The sequence below is a fragment of the Oreochromis niloticus genome, linkage group LG7, assembly GCF_001858045.2.
Source record: "Oreochromis niloticus isolate F11D_XX linkage group LG7, O_niloticus_UMD_NMBU, whole genome shotgun sequence".
Lineage (NCBI taxonomy): Eukaryota > Metazoa > Chordata > Actinopteri > Cichliformes > Cichlidae > Oreochromis > Oreochromis niloticus.
In genome coordinates, this window is record NC_031972.2 from 22,296,385 (window position 1) to 22,311,761 (window position 15,377).

A 15,377-nucleotide genomic window follows, 5' to 3' on the forward strand; every position below is an offset into this window, starting at 1 on the left:
AGCCACATCCTTGATCTTTGCTAATAAGAAACAGAGAGGAGCTGTATAAATGTAACAATATTGATCTAAAATGTGTCATGAGTGAGATTTATTTACCGCTTCCTTGTCTTGTGAATCCTGAAATGAAAGTTGTTTATTCATCTTTTTTCCCCACTTGGTTTGTTGCGTAACAGCTTGATATTTGATTTTGGGGAACTGCAAAAGGAACATTAGCACAGAACTCAGAATGTCCTGTACATGTGATCTAATTGAGCCATAGCTGATTTTACCTAACAATGTTGTGTAAACTGTTTTTAAAAATGTGGGAATTCAATTTCTTTTAGATGTAATGTGTAATATTTGTGGTATTGTATGTTTCCCATCTGCAGTAAACCAGTTTAATCATTTATATGAGGTCTAACGCGAGCTCAGCCACAGATTACAGTTTTACACAATAACTTCCATTCCACTAAAATGATCTGTAGGCACAATCCTGGTCAAGAAATGTGATATTTTTTTTACCTAAGTTTTGGAGGATATATCTTTTTGGATATTACAGCAGGTTTTTTTCCCTGTCTTTTCTACTTTCCTGTTGCAAAATACCTACGTCAGTACTTACTGAGTACTACTGCCCAAGAAACAGAAGTGAGAAAGTCCACCCAACGGCACAAGCAACTTTGAAACTCTCCATTTTCACACGAGACATAAAATCCCTATGTAAGTATCTTTTTCTCTACGAAAAACCTTTGTGTTATTTATAACCTATAATTATAAAGCGTATATGTGTAAATATTTGTATTTTTAAAAGGTATGGTTCCATATATTTCAGGAACAATCATGGAGGAGGAGTATTTTGATTATGATAACTACACCGCAGACATCGATAACAACTCCACCACTGAAGGAACCCTAAATTTATATAGTGCCTCGTCTTCTTCAACTTATGCTCTGGTGGCAGTCAACATCATCATATGTGTTTTGGGACTTGCAGGAAATTCCCTGGTGATTTGGATTTGTGGATGGAAAATGAAAACCTCAGTCATCACCATCTGGTACATCAGCCTGGCCATTTCAAACTTTTTGTTCTGTGCCTTGTTGCCTTTCGAAGTTGTGTACATGATAACTTCACACTGGCCCTTTGGAGAAGGCTTGTGCAAGCTCGCCTCATCCGCCTTGTTTCTCAACATGCACAGCAGTGTGTTCCTGTTGGTTCTCATCAGCACTGACCGCTGTATCATGGTCTTATTTCCTGTGTGGTCGCACAACCACCGCAAAGCAGGAAAAGCCCTTGGAGCCGTCATCCTCATGTGGGTTCTTTCTGCATTCTTAACAGTGCCCTCACTTATGTACAGGAAAACCACGGTCCACGGCTCGGTCATTCAGTGCCACACGGATTATGGGGTCAGACATAAAGCGGTGGTACTGACCCGTTTCATTTGTGGGTTCCTGATTCCTATCCTAATGATTGTCTTCTGTTGCTCTGTGCTTGCCGTAAAGCTCAGAAGTCTGACCCACAAGTCAACAAAGCCATATAAAATCATGGCTGCGCTCATTTTGTCTTTCTTCGCCTGCTGGGTCCCCTACCACACCTTTGTCCTGCTGGAGATAGACTTTAAGAACTACAACCTGGAGGTCATTAAAACTGGACTAAAAGTTGGGGCCACCTTGGCTGCAGCAAACAGCTTCCTATCTCCAGTTCTCTATGTGTTCATCGGCAATGACTTTAAGAAAACCCTAAGGCAGTCATTATCATCAAGGATTGAGGATGCTCTGGCAGAGGATATTCGTACAGTTGGTCTCAGTCACTCAAGGTCCAAAACAATGGAAACTGGCCTAAATTAGAGTTTTTACTAAGGAGTACATCACAGTGCATAAATATGATTACTGATCTCAATGACACTGTTAATATTGAATGTTGTATAATATTTAAATGGGTTAAACTAATAAGTTATTATGGTAACTTTAATTGATTTTTGCACAATATCACATTTAAAGACAAAGTGATCACAATCAGTTATTCAGACAAGCAGAAATCTGGGAAACTGCTTAATTCTTAATTCATTCAGGTTAAACAAAGCATATCTTTGTTCAGGTATTTTGTGTGTGTGAATGGCTGTCTTGTCTTATTGATTATTGTCATGTTTCTTTTGAAATGCATATTTTAAGTTTACTGAAATGTAACTAAAGTTTAATTTACAATTTATTGTACTGCATTGTTAGCTCTGCGATAGATGGGCGACCTGGCCTGGGTGTACCTGCATCTCTCGCTCTCTGGAGGCTTGGAAAGGCTTCAGGCCCATCATGACCCTGAAATGGATAAGGAGGAGAAAATGGAAGGATGGATGAACTGTGAGGAACAAAGTGATGCATGTAAATGCGTGCCAAAAACTGTGGACTCACTAATGAATGTAAAAAAATACTAAAAAAAAAAGATACACACTCAGTCTCCCTTAAAGGGAACCTGACAAATAGTAGTATTTTCTTGTCACTTTCTTCTGTTAAAGTTCTTACATTTCAAACCTACACCCGACCTACACCCGTTTTCACACCTTGGCTTGTGTGATTAGGTGGAGGATCATTAGGGGGTCCACTGTCCCTCTTGGGGGGGACACTCCCATAGGGCTTAAATCTGGGACTCTCCACTATTGGACCTTAGAACTGAAGAAGCTTCTCGGATGAGAGGGGAAACATCTTCAAGCAACTTAAAGAAGTCCAGACGCTTTTCTTTCCAACCTCCTTCGACTTACATTTCAAAGTGCAGTCAAGGAAGTCTGCTCTAAATTACTGTATTACTTCTATTTGTAATTTTAATTAATAAATATTAAGTTCACCTGTATTCTTTTTTCCAGTAAAAATCAAACTATCACCTGACTTTGAAGTTCCTGCAGATTATTTTTCTTTGTAGGTAGTTTTTACCTCTGCCAAGGAGGTTATGTCTTTGGTAGCGGTTGTGTGCGTGCGTGTCATTCAGTTCATTCAAGAGCTCGAAGATTTTTGAATTAATTCTGATCAAACTTTGTAGGGGTCCAAAGTGAGGTCATGTTAACTATCCATTAAAATTTGGCTTTCATCCACTAGGGTCTTCAAGGTCAAGCAAATTATTTATCGGTCAAAAATTGATAAAATGCCTTTTAACTTACTATGATTCTTACATCTGTGGTGTATATAGAAAGTGCTGCATGAAGATTTTAAATATCAGGTCACATTTGAACTCTGACTTCTCCTTCAAGGTCTATAGACTGATTTGAAGGTCAAAGTGATAATAATGCCATATAGAGCTATTTGCTGTTTCTTACTGTCATTGTGTGTTGATTGACAACATAGGCATGGAGCGAATGATATATGGGGATTTTAAATATCACGTTACTTTAGACCTCTGACCTCTTCTTCACAGTTAAATAAGACCAAACTTTCATAAAATGTCCTTCATCTTTAAAGCTCTGCTTAAAAGTCTGGTGGAACCTTTTGTCAGGTTCACCTGGAAGGCCAAACTGAGGGCCACAAAATCCCACGTATTCAGTCTTAGCCACGCCCCCTCCAGGGATCTACTACCGGTTAAGTGGTGTTGCTGAAAGTGTGATGCAAAGGTTTGTAAGGCTATTTTCTAGACTCCTCACAGCAAATTATGAGTGTCACTCACCATCGAATCATTTTCTGAGTAACAGCGTTTAACATCTGTCGCTCAGCTGTTGGTTAATCTCTCTGTGAAACTGTCGTTTTGTGCTTAGTTTTCTTTGTTTGCTAACGTTAGCGTAAATGTTCGACTTGGACGTTTCTTCCAGCAGGGTATTTTTGTTTGTTTTCACTCCTTTCTCCTCTCGTTAGCTCCACTTCCTGGCCACTGGACCTCTTTATGTGTATGTATTGAGACCCCGGGTGCCATTGTAGTCACCCCAGCTACTTGTTTAGAGGATTTAAGCTGTGTGACAAATGGCCAACGCTGGTCCTCCGACTCCGGGCGTTGAAAACGCAAGTCCCGGATCCAGTAGCTCGGCCGCCGCTGACAGTGGCAACCAGGACAGCACCTTTGAATGTAACATATGCCTGGACACCGCCAAAGACGCCGTCATTAGTTTATGTGGACACCTCTTCTGGTAAGTGCTGCTGTCTGTGACACATGTTTATATTTTTAATTGTGAGCCAGAGGTGAGTCGGGGACACATCAGCATAGCTCCTAAAGACCAATATCAGTTTGTAACTGGCAAACATGACGAGATCGTTTCCAAGCATGCATAACTTATCACATCATATTTAGCATTTCCGTTCAGTGTTTGCCTAGTTTTGGTAGAAGTTAATAGTAGTAGTTAATATTGCCTGTTTATTAGTAAATTGTGAGGGAGGTCCTACAAAGTTTCAGATGTGCAGTGTTACATCCAACATGTAAACAGGGATGGTTTGAGTTTACCTCCACTTCTGAGCCTCTGCGAATGTAAGACGGGCCAACCTCGGTCCACACAGAACAGCCAAGGGGTGTGCTATAAAGTGAAGTGTCTCAGATGTGGCTCCATCACTTTGGTAACTTACGCTGAACACACAACCTGGTTCATAACAGGTTATATTCAGAGTTTCGCTTTAAATAAGTATCACATTTGCCCTGATTCTGGTCCTTTACCTTACTAACACTGCCAAATGAAGCAAACCATGCATCATGCATTCAGTTGGTGAAACGTGTGCTTTGATTCTTGGTTCTTATTAGTTGCCAAGCCTGTTTTAGAAAATTAATCCGTGTATTTGTGGGCTATGTAGTGGCTCTGCAGTGTGTGAAGTTTCTCTCTGATATGAGACGGGGAGGAGGCGCAAACTGATCCCTGGGGGTTCACAAGCTCGTGCACTCCCACGATTATTAGGACGGTTGAGCCAGGGTTGGCCGTTGTTATGAAATCTGTGCAAAATCAATTATGCATGGTGACCTCCTGAAAAACAAGAGCAGTCAGAAGGACATTTTATTTGTAAGCTCTTTATCACAGATAATATTAAATCAGTCAAATGTATTTCCCTTTGATTAGGCCACAAACTGAGTGATTACTCTTCTTCATGAGGCTTTGTGACACTGACCTGACCTGACAACACTAAGGGCTCTGAAAGCAATGTGCAGCTCTCCTGTCACAAATAAGCAGCAGCTCCAGGAGTGCTAAAAGAAATAAATCAACTTATGAATACACAACAACTCTGTCACCTGACATTTTTCCAGCTCCAGTGTTCCTTTCTGCAGTTTTATTATGTTTGATATATCTTTATTCCTGTAGTGTACACAGTGTACCTGTTGTGTACACAGACAGCTGGAGACCCGCTGGTTGAGTAGTTGTTCCTGTTATACTTCTTTGAAGTCTGCCACCTGGAATGCCTGTGTAGTTGGTGCACTGGGGTGTAAATTCTCACTGGATGAGTCTGTTCTGGTCACAAAAAATACCCAAGCATGCAGGTGTCTGCACAGACCCCCAGGCTCTCGCCATCTGATGATGAACTTTACATTACTAGGATCCAAGCAAACCCCAGCAGACTTGCAGACACAGAAAGCATAATCCTGGCCTAAAGCAAAGAAAGCCTGACCATGTTGAACTTGCTTTGTAGTACACCCCTTCTGGGCAAAATTAAGTTAAATTGCAAATTTAAGTTCCTGCTTTGTGACTCATAGGTGCTCAAGGACATTTAATATTCAACTAATCATGCTTCTCCCATCTTCATTTGCATCTCCTCCTGATTAGCTGGCCTTGTTTGCATCAGGTAAGCTGAATCTGTTGTTTCCACTTGTTTTTGCACTCAACCAGAAGCAGCACATCGTTACAGATAAAGGAAGCGATTAGCTTCTAAACATTTTTTTTTTTTGTAATTTCGTAGTGGCTGGAGACTCGACCTAACAGACAAGTGTGTCCAGTATGCAAAGCTGGTATCAGCCGAGATAAAGTAATCCCCATATATGGGCGCGGAAGTACAGGTCAACAGGATCCAAGGTGGGTAAAATTCATGACTGTGATAATTAGATAGTATTAAATATTATTGATTTGGAATCATTTTGGGTAATTCTGGTTATGTTTTACAGAGAAAAAACCCCCCCTCGACCACAAGGACAAAGGCCCGAGCCAGAAAACCGTGGGGTAAGTACTATAGATCAGTATATTTTTATTATCATCCTGAAGTATGCCAAATTTTAAGCTCTCTTTTTAAATTTAGACACATTGTAGTGTTTTATAGCCCTGTAAGCTGCCCAGTAACATTATGAATTCATGATGAAACCATTGCATACAGTGATGTAGGTTTGCTGTATCCATTAACAGACTGACATTCCCCACCGGGATCTGTTAGATAATAAGTGTGGAGAGCCAGCACATCTCCAGAGAATATCATTTGGCACTTGCTGTTGCGTCACGTCTCACTTACTGTATATTAAACTGAACCTCAGATATTGCAAAGACACGTCTGCTCATTAAGGCAACTCAGATTTCCGTAACTTTTGATGATACGTCTTACAGGGTTTTCAGGGATTTGGCTTTGGAGATGGAGGCTTCCAAATGTCATTTGGGATCGGTGCCTTTCCGTTTGGTATTTTTGCAACAGCTTTTAACATCAATGATGGAAGACCTCCTCCAGGTATTTGTTTGTCACACATCACTATGACCGCTCCAAGCATTTAGCATGTCAAATAACCTCTTGTTAAACAATTTCCCAAGCAGCGGCTCCGGGGACACCGCAGCACATGGACGAGCAGTTTCTGTCTCGACTCTTCCTCTTTGTGGCTCTCGTGATCATGTTTTGGCTGCTAATTGCATAAAACTCGAGATCTGACACATCTTCTGTGATTCTGCTTCCATACTCTTTTTTTTTTTCCCCTCTGGCAATAAATGTGATTATACATAAACAAATGACACATAACTGAAATGTTGTCACTTTCATGTTATAAATAATAAAAAGAAAAAAGTAAAATGATCCTACTTACAAACGCAGTTCAAAGTTTTATACAGACATTCTTTAGGGACTGATGAGTGAAACTTACCGTGTTTAAATTTATTGAAGTGTATGTTGTTATTGTTGCCATCTAAATCTAAAGATCTCCAGATTATTTGGAATTGTATTTAATTTTTTTTTTTTCCTGGGTCTGGTCACCGAAACAAGGTCAACCTCAGTGCTGATCGTTTGTTGCTTAAAAAAAAGAAAGTTTTCAGAAACCCCAAAGTTTCATCACACAATTAGTGGTTTAGTCTTGCAAGTGATGGCAACATAGGGTATGGGTCTACAGCCAGAAAGAGAAAACAGATCTTTATTCTGCATGGAAGGCATGCTGGGAAAAGACAAGAAAAAACAGTTTGCCAAACAGGACTTTAGTTAAAATTATTTGGCTACAGTAACAATGAGCGTGTCCTTTGGGATTTTGGGACATACTTTGAGGATCCAGTGATTATTTTAACTGAGTTTTGCAACATAACAAAAATTACTTAAATGTAATCTGAAGCTGTTGAACTTTGTGTAGACCTTTACAGATGGTAGTGACCTTAAAAAAAACAAATCTGTCCAGGAACTGCTCGAAATGAAATTACCTGATCAGAGCATAAATCCCACTAAATAGCTGTGGGTAACTTCAAATGGACACTTTTTCAGAATACAAGAATCTTTATTTTAGATTTAAAAAGAAGCATGTAAGCAGAAAGAGTCATTCATTAAACAGTGTTCACCTGCACATTTATTCTCATCAGTTTACTGTATGCAATTGTAATTAAATGTAAAATACTGTAATTATTACAGAGTAAAAATGAAGACTGGTTGACTAAGAAACAGCTTTTTCTAAATATGTTTGAAATCTATTGATAATAAAGTTATGTAAATAAAGATTAACTGTCTGTTTATGGTGTAAATCTAATGACTTCACTGCCTCTAAGTCTTTATTGCCTAATAAATACATTAATCAGGGGGAAACAAACTACTTCACATAAAATTTCTTTAATATCTACCACTTTTACTAATTCTGTGGCAGAAGTTTTTATAAAAGAAATACAATAAAGTATTTTTTAAAAGTTTATTTAATCAGTGCTGTGTTTCTGTCTCCACCTTCTTTTCTTGAGACTCTGGATGTGTAACGTTGAACTCTGCCTCGTACATAATCTGTTGGATCTTTATTTTCGTCTCGCACCTCTTCTGTGGGGCGAGTCTCTTCAGAGCGGGAACAAAGCTCAGCAGGAACAGTTCATCCTCGTCCCGCGGCTTAGTGGGAAAAGAGGGGACATTGTCTTTGACCAACCATTTTGTCGGCATGGGCATACTTTGGGAGGAAGGTGCAGACGGCGGCTCTTGCGCCGGTTTCCGTTTCTGTCCAGTAATGCCAGTGACAGGTGAGACCTGTGGGGGTGATGGTATCTTGGCCAGAACAGCCAGCTGAGCCACCTGTGTGTCCTGAGTCGTTTGAGGGAGCTGCGTTACAAATGTCACCTGTGGTTTGAGGTCGGGCAGACTCGTGGGGACCTTTACAGCACTCTGTGGTGTTTTGATTGCCTCTGACAAAACGTTTTCTCCATCCACGTTGCTAGAGTCTTCAGGGTTGTCGTGGTCCACATCATTGTTGGCAGAGATGTCCTGCAGTCCACTTCTTGACCCGGTGAACGGCGCAATGAAGTTCATAAGTTGTCTGTATTTCCATTTGCTTTGAACGTTTTCTCCCTGCTTCTTGCTTTTAAGCTCCATTCGGACCTCCTTCAGGTACCTGTCTCTCATGTTCTTCCATCTTCTTTTGCACTCCTCGGCTTGAAAAGTAGAACATCAGAACGTAAGAAGCAAGAAGCCACAGAATCATTTCAAACAATCACACCACCCAGATATTGATTATTTAAGCAATCGAGTAGTCTATTAATTATTATATCGATTAATCAGATAAGAAAAACTTTTGCCTTATTGATGAGCAATAAATATTCAGAAGAGAAAAAACAATGGTCTTTTGAAATGAACTGCTCATTGCTGTCCATTTGAGAAATATTTTAAAACTGAATACAACATCTGTCCAAAAAACAACAACTGAAACCTTTAATTGTATTTTCGTGTAATACAGTGTTTCTGTTTAAAACTGGGGGCTGTGTGGGCTTAATGTTGTCAAACTTTTTATTCACATGCTCCTAAATCTGTTTGTATTGCAGGTCTATTTTTAGCTGCAAATGTGGGTGAAATGCTCGAGTTTACATCATTTAGCCCATCTGTGTGCTACAAAGCCGTGCCTTAAATATGTGTCGAGAATTTTTTATAATCAAATTATTCAATGAAATGATGTAGACCTACTGTATTGAACTGATTTTTTCCCCTCCCCATCTCTAGAGTAAAGCCTACCACTGGTAGGGAACTGACTTGATCAGTCAAGTCATTTTGCATCGAGGGGCACACACTTTGATCTTAAGTGGCCCAGTGAAACTATTTTTGTCGGTATAAAGACATTTAATTGCACATTTAATCCCTGAGATAGAGAAGAATAAAGAAGTGTCATTTCAACACCACATCTCAATTTTTCAACATGATAAATGTGTAAAATATTTTTTTAAAAAAAGTTCTGGCAGTTTTTGTCAATTGATGAAAATTTTTTTTTAACCAACATTTTTGTAGGAGACAGTAAAAAACAGAACCTTTTCTGTCATTTAATTCATTATCTGCTTTAATGTAGCATGAATGGCTGTGGGGGAGCTTTTTATCAGCAAAGGTGCTTAAAGTATGCCCTCCCTCATATTTTCCAAAACCATTCAGCAAGTCAGATTGGAGTGCTTACCCCAAGCCTTGTATTTGACACTACTGATCATTGATGAGGTTTCATTAACAATTGGCCCCCTTTGAGCTTCAAATTAAATAACTCCTGATGGCACAGATTCAACAACAAATAGTGAACTCATTGCCATGATGATTTGAGCTTTATGGTGTGGTGTGTTATCCCACACCCATCAGAACACTGTGGTCATAAAAGGGATGGTCATGTTCAGCAACGATACTCAGGTAGGCTGTGCCATGTAAACGTTGCTCAGTTGGTACTAAGGGGCTCAAAGTGCACCAAGAAAACATCTCCCATCTCATTGTAGCACCATCAGCCTGAAGTGTTGGTACAAGGTGGCATGGATCCATACTTTCATGTCTGTACCTAATAAAGTGGCTGGCGAGTGTGTGTTTTTATACTTGACCAGAGTTTTACCTGGCTCAGAGACGGCCTTTTTAGGTGGTTTGTTGTTGTTTTTATATCCATGCTTAGTTCTGCTTTTATTTAAGACAGTGAACCTGAAGTAACATATGCCTGTTATTTAAAGCCATTTAATAAACAAAAAAATATATTTATCTCATGCGGTTTAGTCTAGAGGAGGGCCAAATGTCTCACCGGGCACTTCAGGTTAACTCTTTGCTCTGTACACTCTCTTATTTCTTTCTTCTTCCTTTTTAAATTTTGTATTCTTTACTTTTGAGTGATTTTCCAAGTCTGTCACTTTGCTGCTGGAACACCTGAATTTGTCCAATGAGGGACAATAAAGGACGTTTGTAATCTATTCTTGTTTAGAATTTTTCTTTATAAAGAAAAGTGACGTGCTTTGACGATACTTTCATCTCTTTGTATAATTTTTATTTGTACTCCTTTTTCTTTGCCAAGTCTGGAGGTCATGAGTTCACCCTTGGCCGCGAAGCAGTGCACCTGCTCGTATTTGAGGCTGGGGGCTCTCCTTGCCCACGAGCTTTCGAAAGAGCCGCGTGCCTTTAATGAAAAGGCACGCGCCTCTTCGACTGTACCGTAGCGCAGGTATCTTTTTCCTCCGCCGCGCGGTGCTGGGCACGCGGCGGAAAGCGCGGAGGAGCGGGACCGTGAGGTTCGGTGCAGCGCGGCCTGCGCACCTCGGGCCCACGACGGCGGCGTGCGAGCGAGTCGCGACCGCTACCGCTAGCACGGTGCGCGCGACTGCATCCACACCGCAGGTCAGCCGTGCACAGAAACGCGAAAACCACCACAAATGCCCCCAGACCAGTGTGAGAAACAGTCGCAGCACTCAGAAAAGCGCAGTTAATATTTCGCGTCCTTTCAGCCCTCCGCGCCGAAAACAGCTGAACAAATAATAACTGCCATTAAAGTTGTAGCGAACAGAAAAAACAAGCGGCACACTCACTCGGAAGTCCCAGCTCCATGCTGATGCTTCTCCAGGCATTTGTCCGACTTTCCGTGCAGCGGTAATTCGGCAGTGTAACGTTGTAAAGCTCCGGGTAATTAAATACAGCCAATATTAACTTATCGTCCATTTTGGCCCAGCGTCGTCTGTGCTGCGCGGACGCGGAAGCGGCAGTCTTCTCCCGCCTTTTCCGCCCAGCAGCTGCTGCCAGCGCGTGTTATCGCGAGTGGCGGGCCGCCTGCCGCGCCGTGCCGTGCCGCTCTGCTGTCAACACTGCAGGCTTCCGCCACACGGGGGCGCACGTCACCTGTCAGCCCTGTCTTTCTTGTGTCTTTCTTTTTGAAACCTCTTTTTAAATATAAACTTTTATAAGAAAGTCTGTTATTTGAATTTTTTTATGATTATTGTACAGCTTTAATGTCTTGTGACAGAGGATGCTTTGAAGGGAGCCATTGAGTTTTCTTCCTGTTAGAGATGTTACCGAATAGTAGCTGTTGCAGTTTACCGGTGTCATCTTTGTCACATTTCTTTATTTTCATTAAAAAAAAAATCTATTATTATTATTATTGTCATTATTATTATTATTACTTGGTTAATGTGTATTATAACAATATCAAAGCTGGCACATTGGGGGAAAAGTCTGAAAGAAAAAAAGGGGGGAGAAAATATAATAAGATGATAAAACGTAATTAGAAAAGCACAGCTCCTGGAAGAGACAAATATGCAAAACCACAGATACACAAATCAACAATCTAGTTAAGACAGTTTACCACATGCAGACTAGCTCTAGTATTCAGATGTCAACACTGCAGGGCACACACTTTTCTAAAGTGGCTATGAAGAAAGCACAAAAGACTGTCATTGTGGGTCAAGTGCAGGTTAACATTCACCACTTTTCCTGCACCTAAACGGCGCCCAAGAGAGGAAATGTTGAGACAGTACAAAGCAACAAGCTACTTCCACAAAGAAAAGAAAATGCAGCTACAATAAAGGCAGGAAAGATGCCGGCTGAAGCTGTGGAAAGGCAGTGCTCGGAGCTTTTGTTAGCTTCATTTCAGGCTTACAATATTTACCTAGAACGTAGCTGGAAAAGTTGCATTCAAATATACTGTAAAACCGTACATGTAGGATTTATGTGTATTTATGTTTTAAGTCATACATACCCGGATTTCAGATTAGCGTCTGAGATTAAAAGTGCCCTTTGTTTAGTTTGTTGGGATCTAATCACCTAATATTTTATTAATTAAAGACACATTTCATTCATTATTTAATGATGTACTTACTTAAGTTATTTTGGCACCCTAGGCTTTCCATAATGTTATCACCATACTGAGGCATCTCTACAGGTTAACCTGTGATTGGGGGTCTCAAGTAGACTGTTTCATTTTTAGGAGTCAAAAAGGTCAAAAAGGTAAGGAAACCCTGGCATATAACCTACAGGATTTCTGCATTTATTACTGAACGTTGTCAGATCTTCATCTAAGTCACAGTTATAGACAAACACAATCAATAATGCAGTCAGTGCTTTTATTTTCCTGTCTTTATTGAGTACACAAGTAATCAGTTAAGGTGCAGGGCTGAAAAAAATATATTAAGTGAACCAAAACCCTCGTGCTACAGATTTCTCCAACTGCTGAAGTCAGGTGTCCCAAATGTAAGAGGTGAAACTAGAAGTGTGGACTGGAGGGGCGTCCCTCCCCCTAAATGAACGCACACAGAGTATGGTTGAATTCAAGTGCACATCTAACACAACAGTTTTCACAGGTCCTCAGAAGTGACTGGAAAAAGCTTGAAAAGGCCTTTTAAGGGCCTGTGTCGATCAATCCGCAGTGAAGTGTGCACTCCTTTAAAAAAAAGTTTTTTTAAAAAGGTGATAAAGAGCAGAACATCTGCACAAACCTCTTGAAGTCTTTGTTTATGTGTGCATTTGAGCTGTCAATGAAATGAAATGAAAATGATACAAATCTAATCTTTAATTTGTTTAATGTGTTTCTTGTCTGTTTAGCTGTTATTTATTTTTTGGGAAAATGAATAAAATTTAAAATCTGAGTGTGAAGAGGAAGAGAGGCTCTATAACCTGAGCTGCAGAATGAAAAAAGCACACCAAAAAAAGAAATTGCGCAATTTTTCACTGTTACTCCCATTTTGATTCCATCTTTTTCTTGCAAGCTCAGTCTTGCAGCATGATTTTGAAGCAAAACAAACTAAACACCAGATCCCACTTCAGGTCCTTGGGGGGAAATAATATTTTTTTTTAAAAACACAATAAAGAAAAACATTGTGCAATGCAATAAAAAAATACTTTATGCAACAATGGGGTGGCACTCCAGATTCCTACTCCCTGTTGGTGCATAATATCTAACATGTCTACAGTTTTTTTTCTGCACAAGTTCAGGAGGAAACAGAAAGAGTAGGAGGGTATGATCCCCCGGTCACCCTGATTCAGTCTCTGTTTCTGCAGGAGGTATCGGGCCCGGGTCCAAACACCAAGCAGAGAAGCTGAGCATTTTCACACGTGAGCGTTCTGCTGCCTTGCACAGCTCCGTGCTCGTTTATCAACAGTCCGTGTGTGGGTGTATTTATAATCCAGTGTCTCCTGTCTGATGTGCACTGATTTGATTTGTGTCCTTTAATCTTCTCATTTTTTCCGCCCACGCGCTTTCTGTCTGAATAGCCATTTAAAATATCAGATCGTGACACGTAACCCTAAAGAGCGCACACACTCAAAAGCATCCAAGCAAATCACCATTCTGTGTGGCAACTAATATTTTCCAGGCTCTGTCTTCCAAATGCAGTGTCACACTACAAAAAAGGCAGAGAAGTTATTACAATGATTACAGTGTCTCATTCAGCCTCCGCCTCATTTAGTTTATTTATTCAGTCTTCTCATAAAACACAGACAGTGTCTTCTTCTTCTCTTCTTTCAGCTTCTCCCTTTAGGGTTCACAGGGTTCATCTGCCTCCATCTCACCATCTCCCCAGCGTCCTCCTCTGTCACACCAACCCTCTGCACTTCCTGCTTCACTACATCCATGAATCTTCTCTATGGTTTTTCTCTTTTCCTCCTGCCTAGCAGCTTCATCTTCAAAACCCTTTGTCCTTTACATCCACTATCCCTCCTCTCCAAATGTCCAAACCATCTCAACCTTGCCTCTATAACTCCCATTGACAATCTTAGCATCCAGCTCTTCCACCTTCAGATCCACCTCCTGTCTTACTGTTAGTGCCATCGTCTCTGAACCATGCATCACAGGAGGTCTCACTATTGTCTAGTCATCCTCTCATTATTGCTGCTATCCTTCTGTCACAAATCACCCCTAACACTCGTCTCCTCTCAGTCCACCCTCCTGCACTCTCTTCTTCACCTCTGTTGTGCTCTGTCCACTGGTTTGGATGACTGAGCCCAGGTACAGCCTGATATTTCACCTTCACCACCTCTCCTCCTTGCATCTTCACTGTTACACTCATCTTCCTCTCACTGACACACATATTCTGTTTTGCTTCTTCACCTTAACTCTCTTCACTTTTTTTGTGTATTTCCATCTCTGTCCTTAATCACCCTGACCATCAGTTCAATCTCTCACGAGTCCTTTTCTCCTTCCTTAGCGTCCAGCCTCAAATATAACTCATTAAAAGCCTTTTTCTTGTCTCTTTGCTGCTATACGCCTAGCCTCCTGGTACCCCTGCCTCCTCTCTTCATCTCTTCGATTATCCCACTTTTTCTTTGCCAACTTCTTCCTTTAAATACTTTCCTGTATTTTCACAACCCAGTCTCTTGCTTTTCTGCCCAGAGGATACAGCAAAAGCCTTCTTGCCTGTTTCCTTCAGTACTTTAACAGTTATCTGTTGTCTGCACAACATTCTACTTTTTTCAACCTCCACTGTTTAATCCTTGCCTCTGCTTTCACTTGCTTCCTCTTTTTGATTTCCAAAGCCATCCTACAGACTACTATCTGATGCTGTGTAGATACATCCTCCCCGGACTTGCACCTTCTGCACTGGAGATAGTCAACCTGTCCACCTGTGTATCCTGTTCCACTCTGCGTCACTCCTCACAGGCTTTTTGCATCTACCTTTCTTCTTTCAATCACATGAGCCATATTACCCTTTCCCAGTCATAGTCTTCACATTTAAAGATTATACTGTCAGCTCCACACGTCTGCATTTCCTTATTTGCCTACTTTGTTTTGAGGAAACAGTTGCATAGCTTCCCTCGTCACTCCCTATCTTTTCTAACTTATTCAATACTGAAACCTTATTGATCCAAATGAATTGAAAAGAGGTTTTACATCAGAT

At 40.7% G+C, this 15,377-nt stretch overlaps 3 protein-coding genes across 6 annotated transcripts; 2 read left to right on the forward strand and 1 right to left on the reverse strand.

Moving 5' to 3' along the window:
• Window positions 1-548: 548 nt before the first annotated feature.
• LOC100693994 (chemokine-like receptor 1) lies at window positions 549-2,850 on the forward strand. 2 transcript variants are annotated; one of them, XM_025909424.1, is made up of 3 exons: window positions 549-696; window positions 788-1,790; window positions 2,200-2,850. In XM_025909424.1, the coding sequence occupies exons 2-3, from the start codon at window positions 790-792 to the stop codon at window positions 2,282-2,284; spliced, it is 1,086 nt and encodes a 361-aa protein (XP_025765209.1). In that variant the 5' UTR covers window positions 549-696; window positions 788-789; the 3' UTR covers window positions 2,285-2,850. The 2 variants fall into 2 exon arrangements, with proteins under 2 accessions (XP_025765209.1, XP_025765210.1); XM_025909425.1 differs by having other exon boundaries at window positions 558-696; window positions 809-1,790.
• A 580-nt stretch (window positions 2,851-3,430) lies between these two features.
• rnf185 (ring finger protein 185) lies at window positions 3,431-7,422 on the forward strand. Of its 3 annotated transcripts, none has more exons than XM_019361106.2 (7): window positions 3,431-3,566; window positions 3,805-4,073; window positions 5,685-5,703; window positions 5,818-5,930; window positions 6,020-6,074; window positions 6,450-6,567; window positions 6,648-7,422. In XM_019361106.2, exons 2-7 carry the CDS (start codon window positions 3,910-3,912, stop codon window positions 6,746-6,748), a joined length of 570 nt encoding a protein of 189 aa, XP_019216651.1. In that variant the 5' UTR covers window positions 3,431-3,566; window positions 3,805-3,909; the 3' UTR covers window positions 6,749-7,422. The 3 variants fall into 3 exon arrangements, with proteins under 3 accessions (XP_019216651.1, XP_003453897.1, XP_013132162.1); XM_003453849.5 differs by having other exon boundaries at window positions 6,651-7,405; XM_013276708.3 differs by lacking the exon at window positions 3,431-3,566 and having other exon boundaries at window positions 3,573-4,073.
• LOC100693726 (uncharacterized) lies at window positions 7,245-11,335 on the reverse strand. The gene is made up of 2 exons (XM_003453893.5): window positions 11,082-11,335; window positions 7,245-8,708 (listed from the first exon to the last, which is right to left on the reverse strand). Exons 1-2 carry the CDS (start codon window positions 11,209-11,211, stop codon window positions 7,996-7,998), a joined length of 843 nt encoding a protein of 280 aa, XP_003453941.1. The 5' UTR covers window positions 11,212-11,335; the 3' UTR covers window positions 7,245-7,995.
• Between the last annotated feature and the right edge of the window lie 4,042 nt (window positions 11,336-15,377).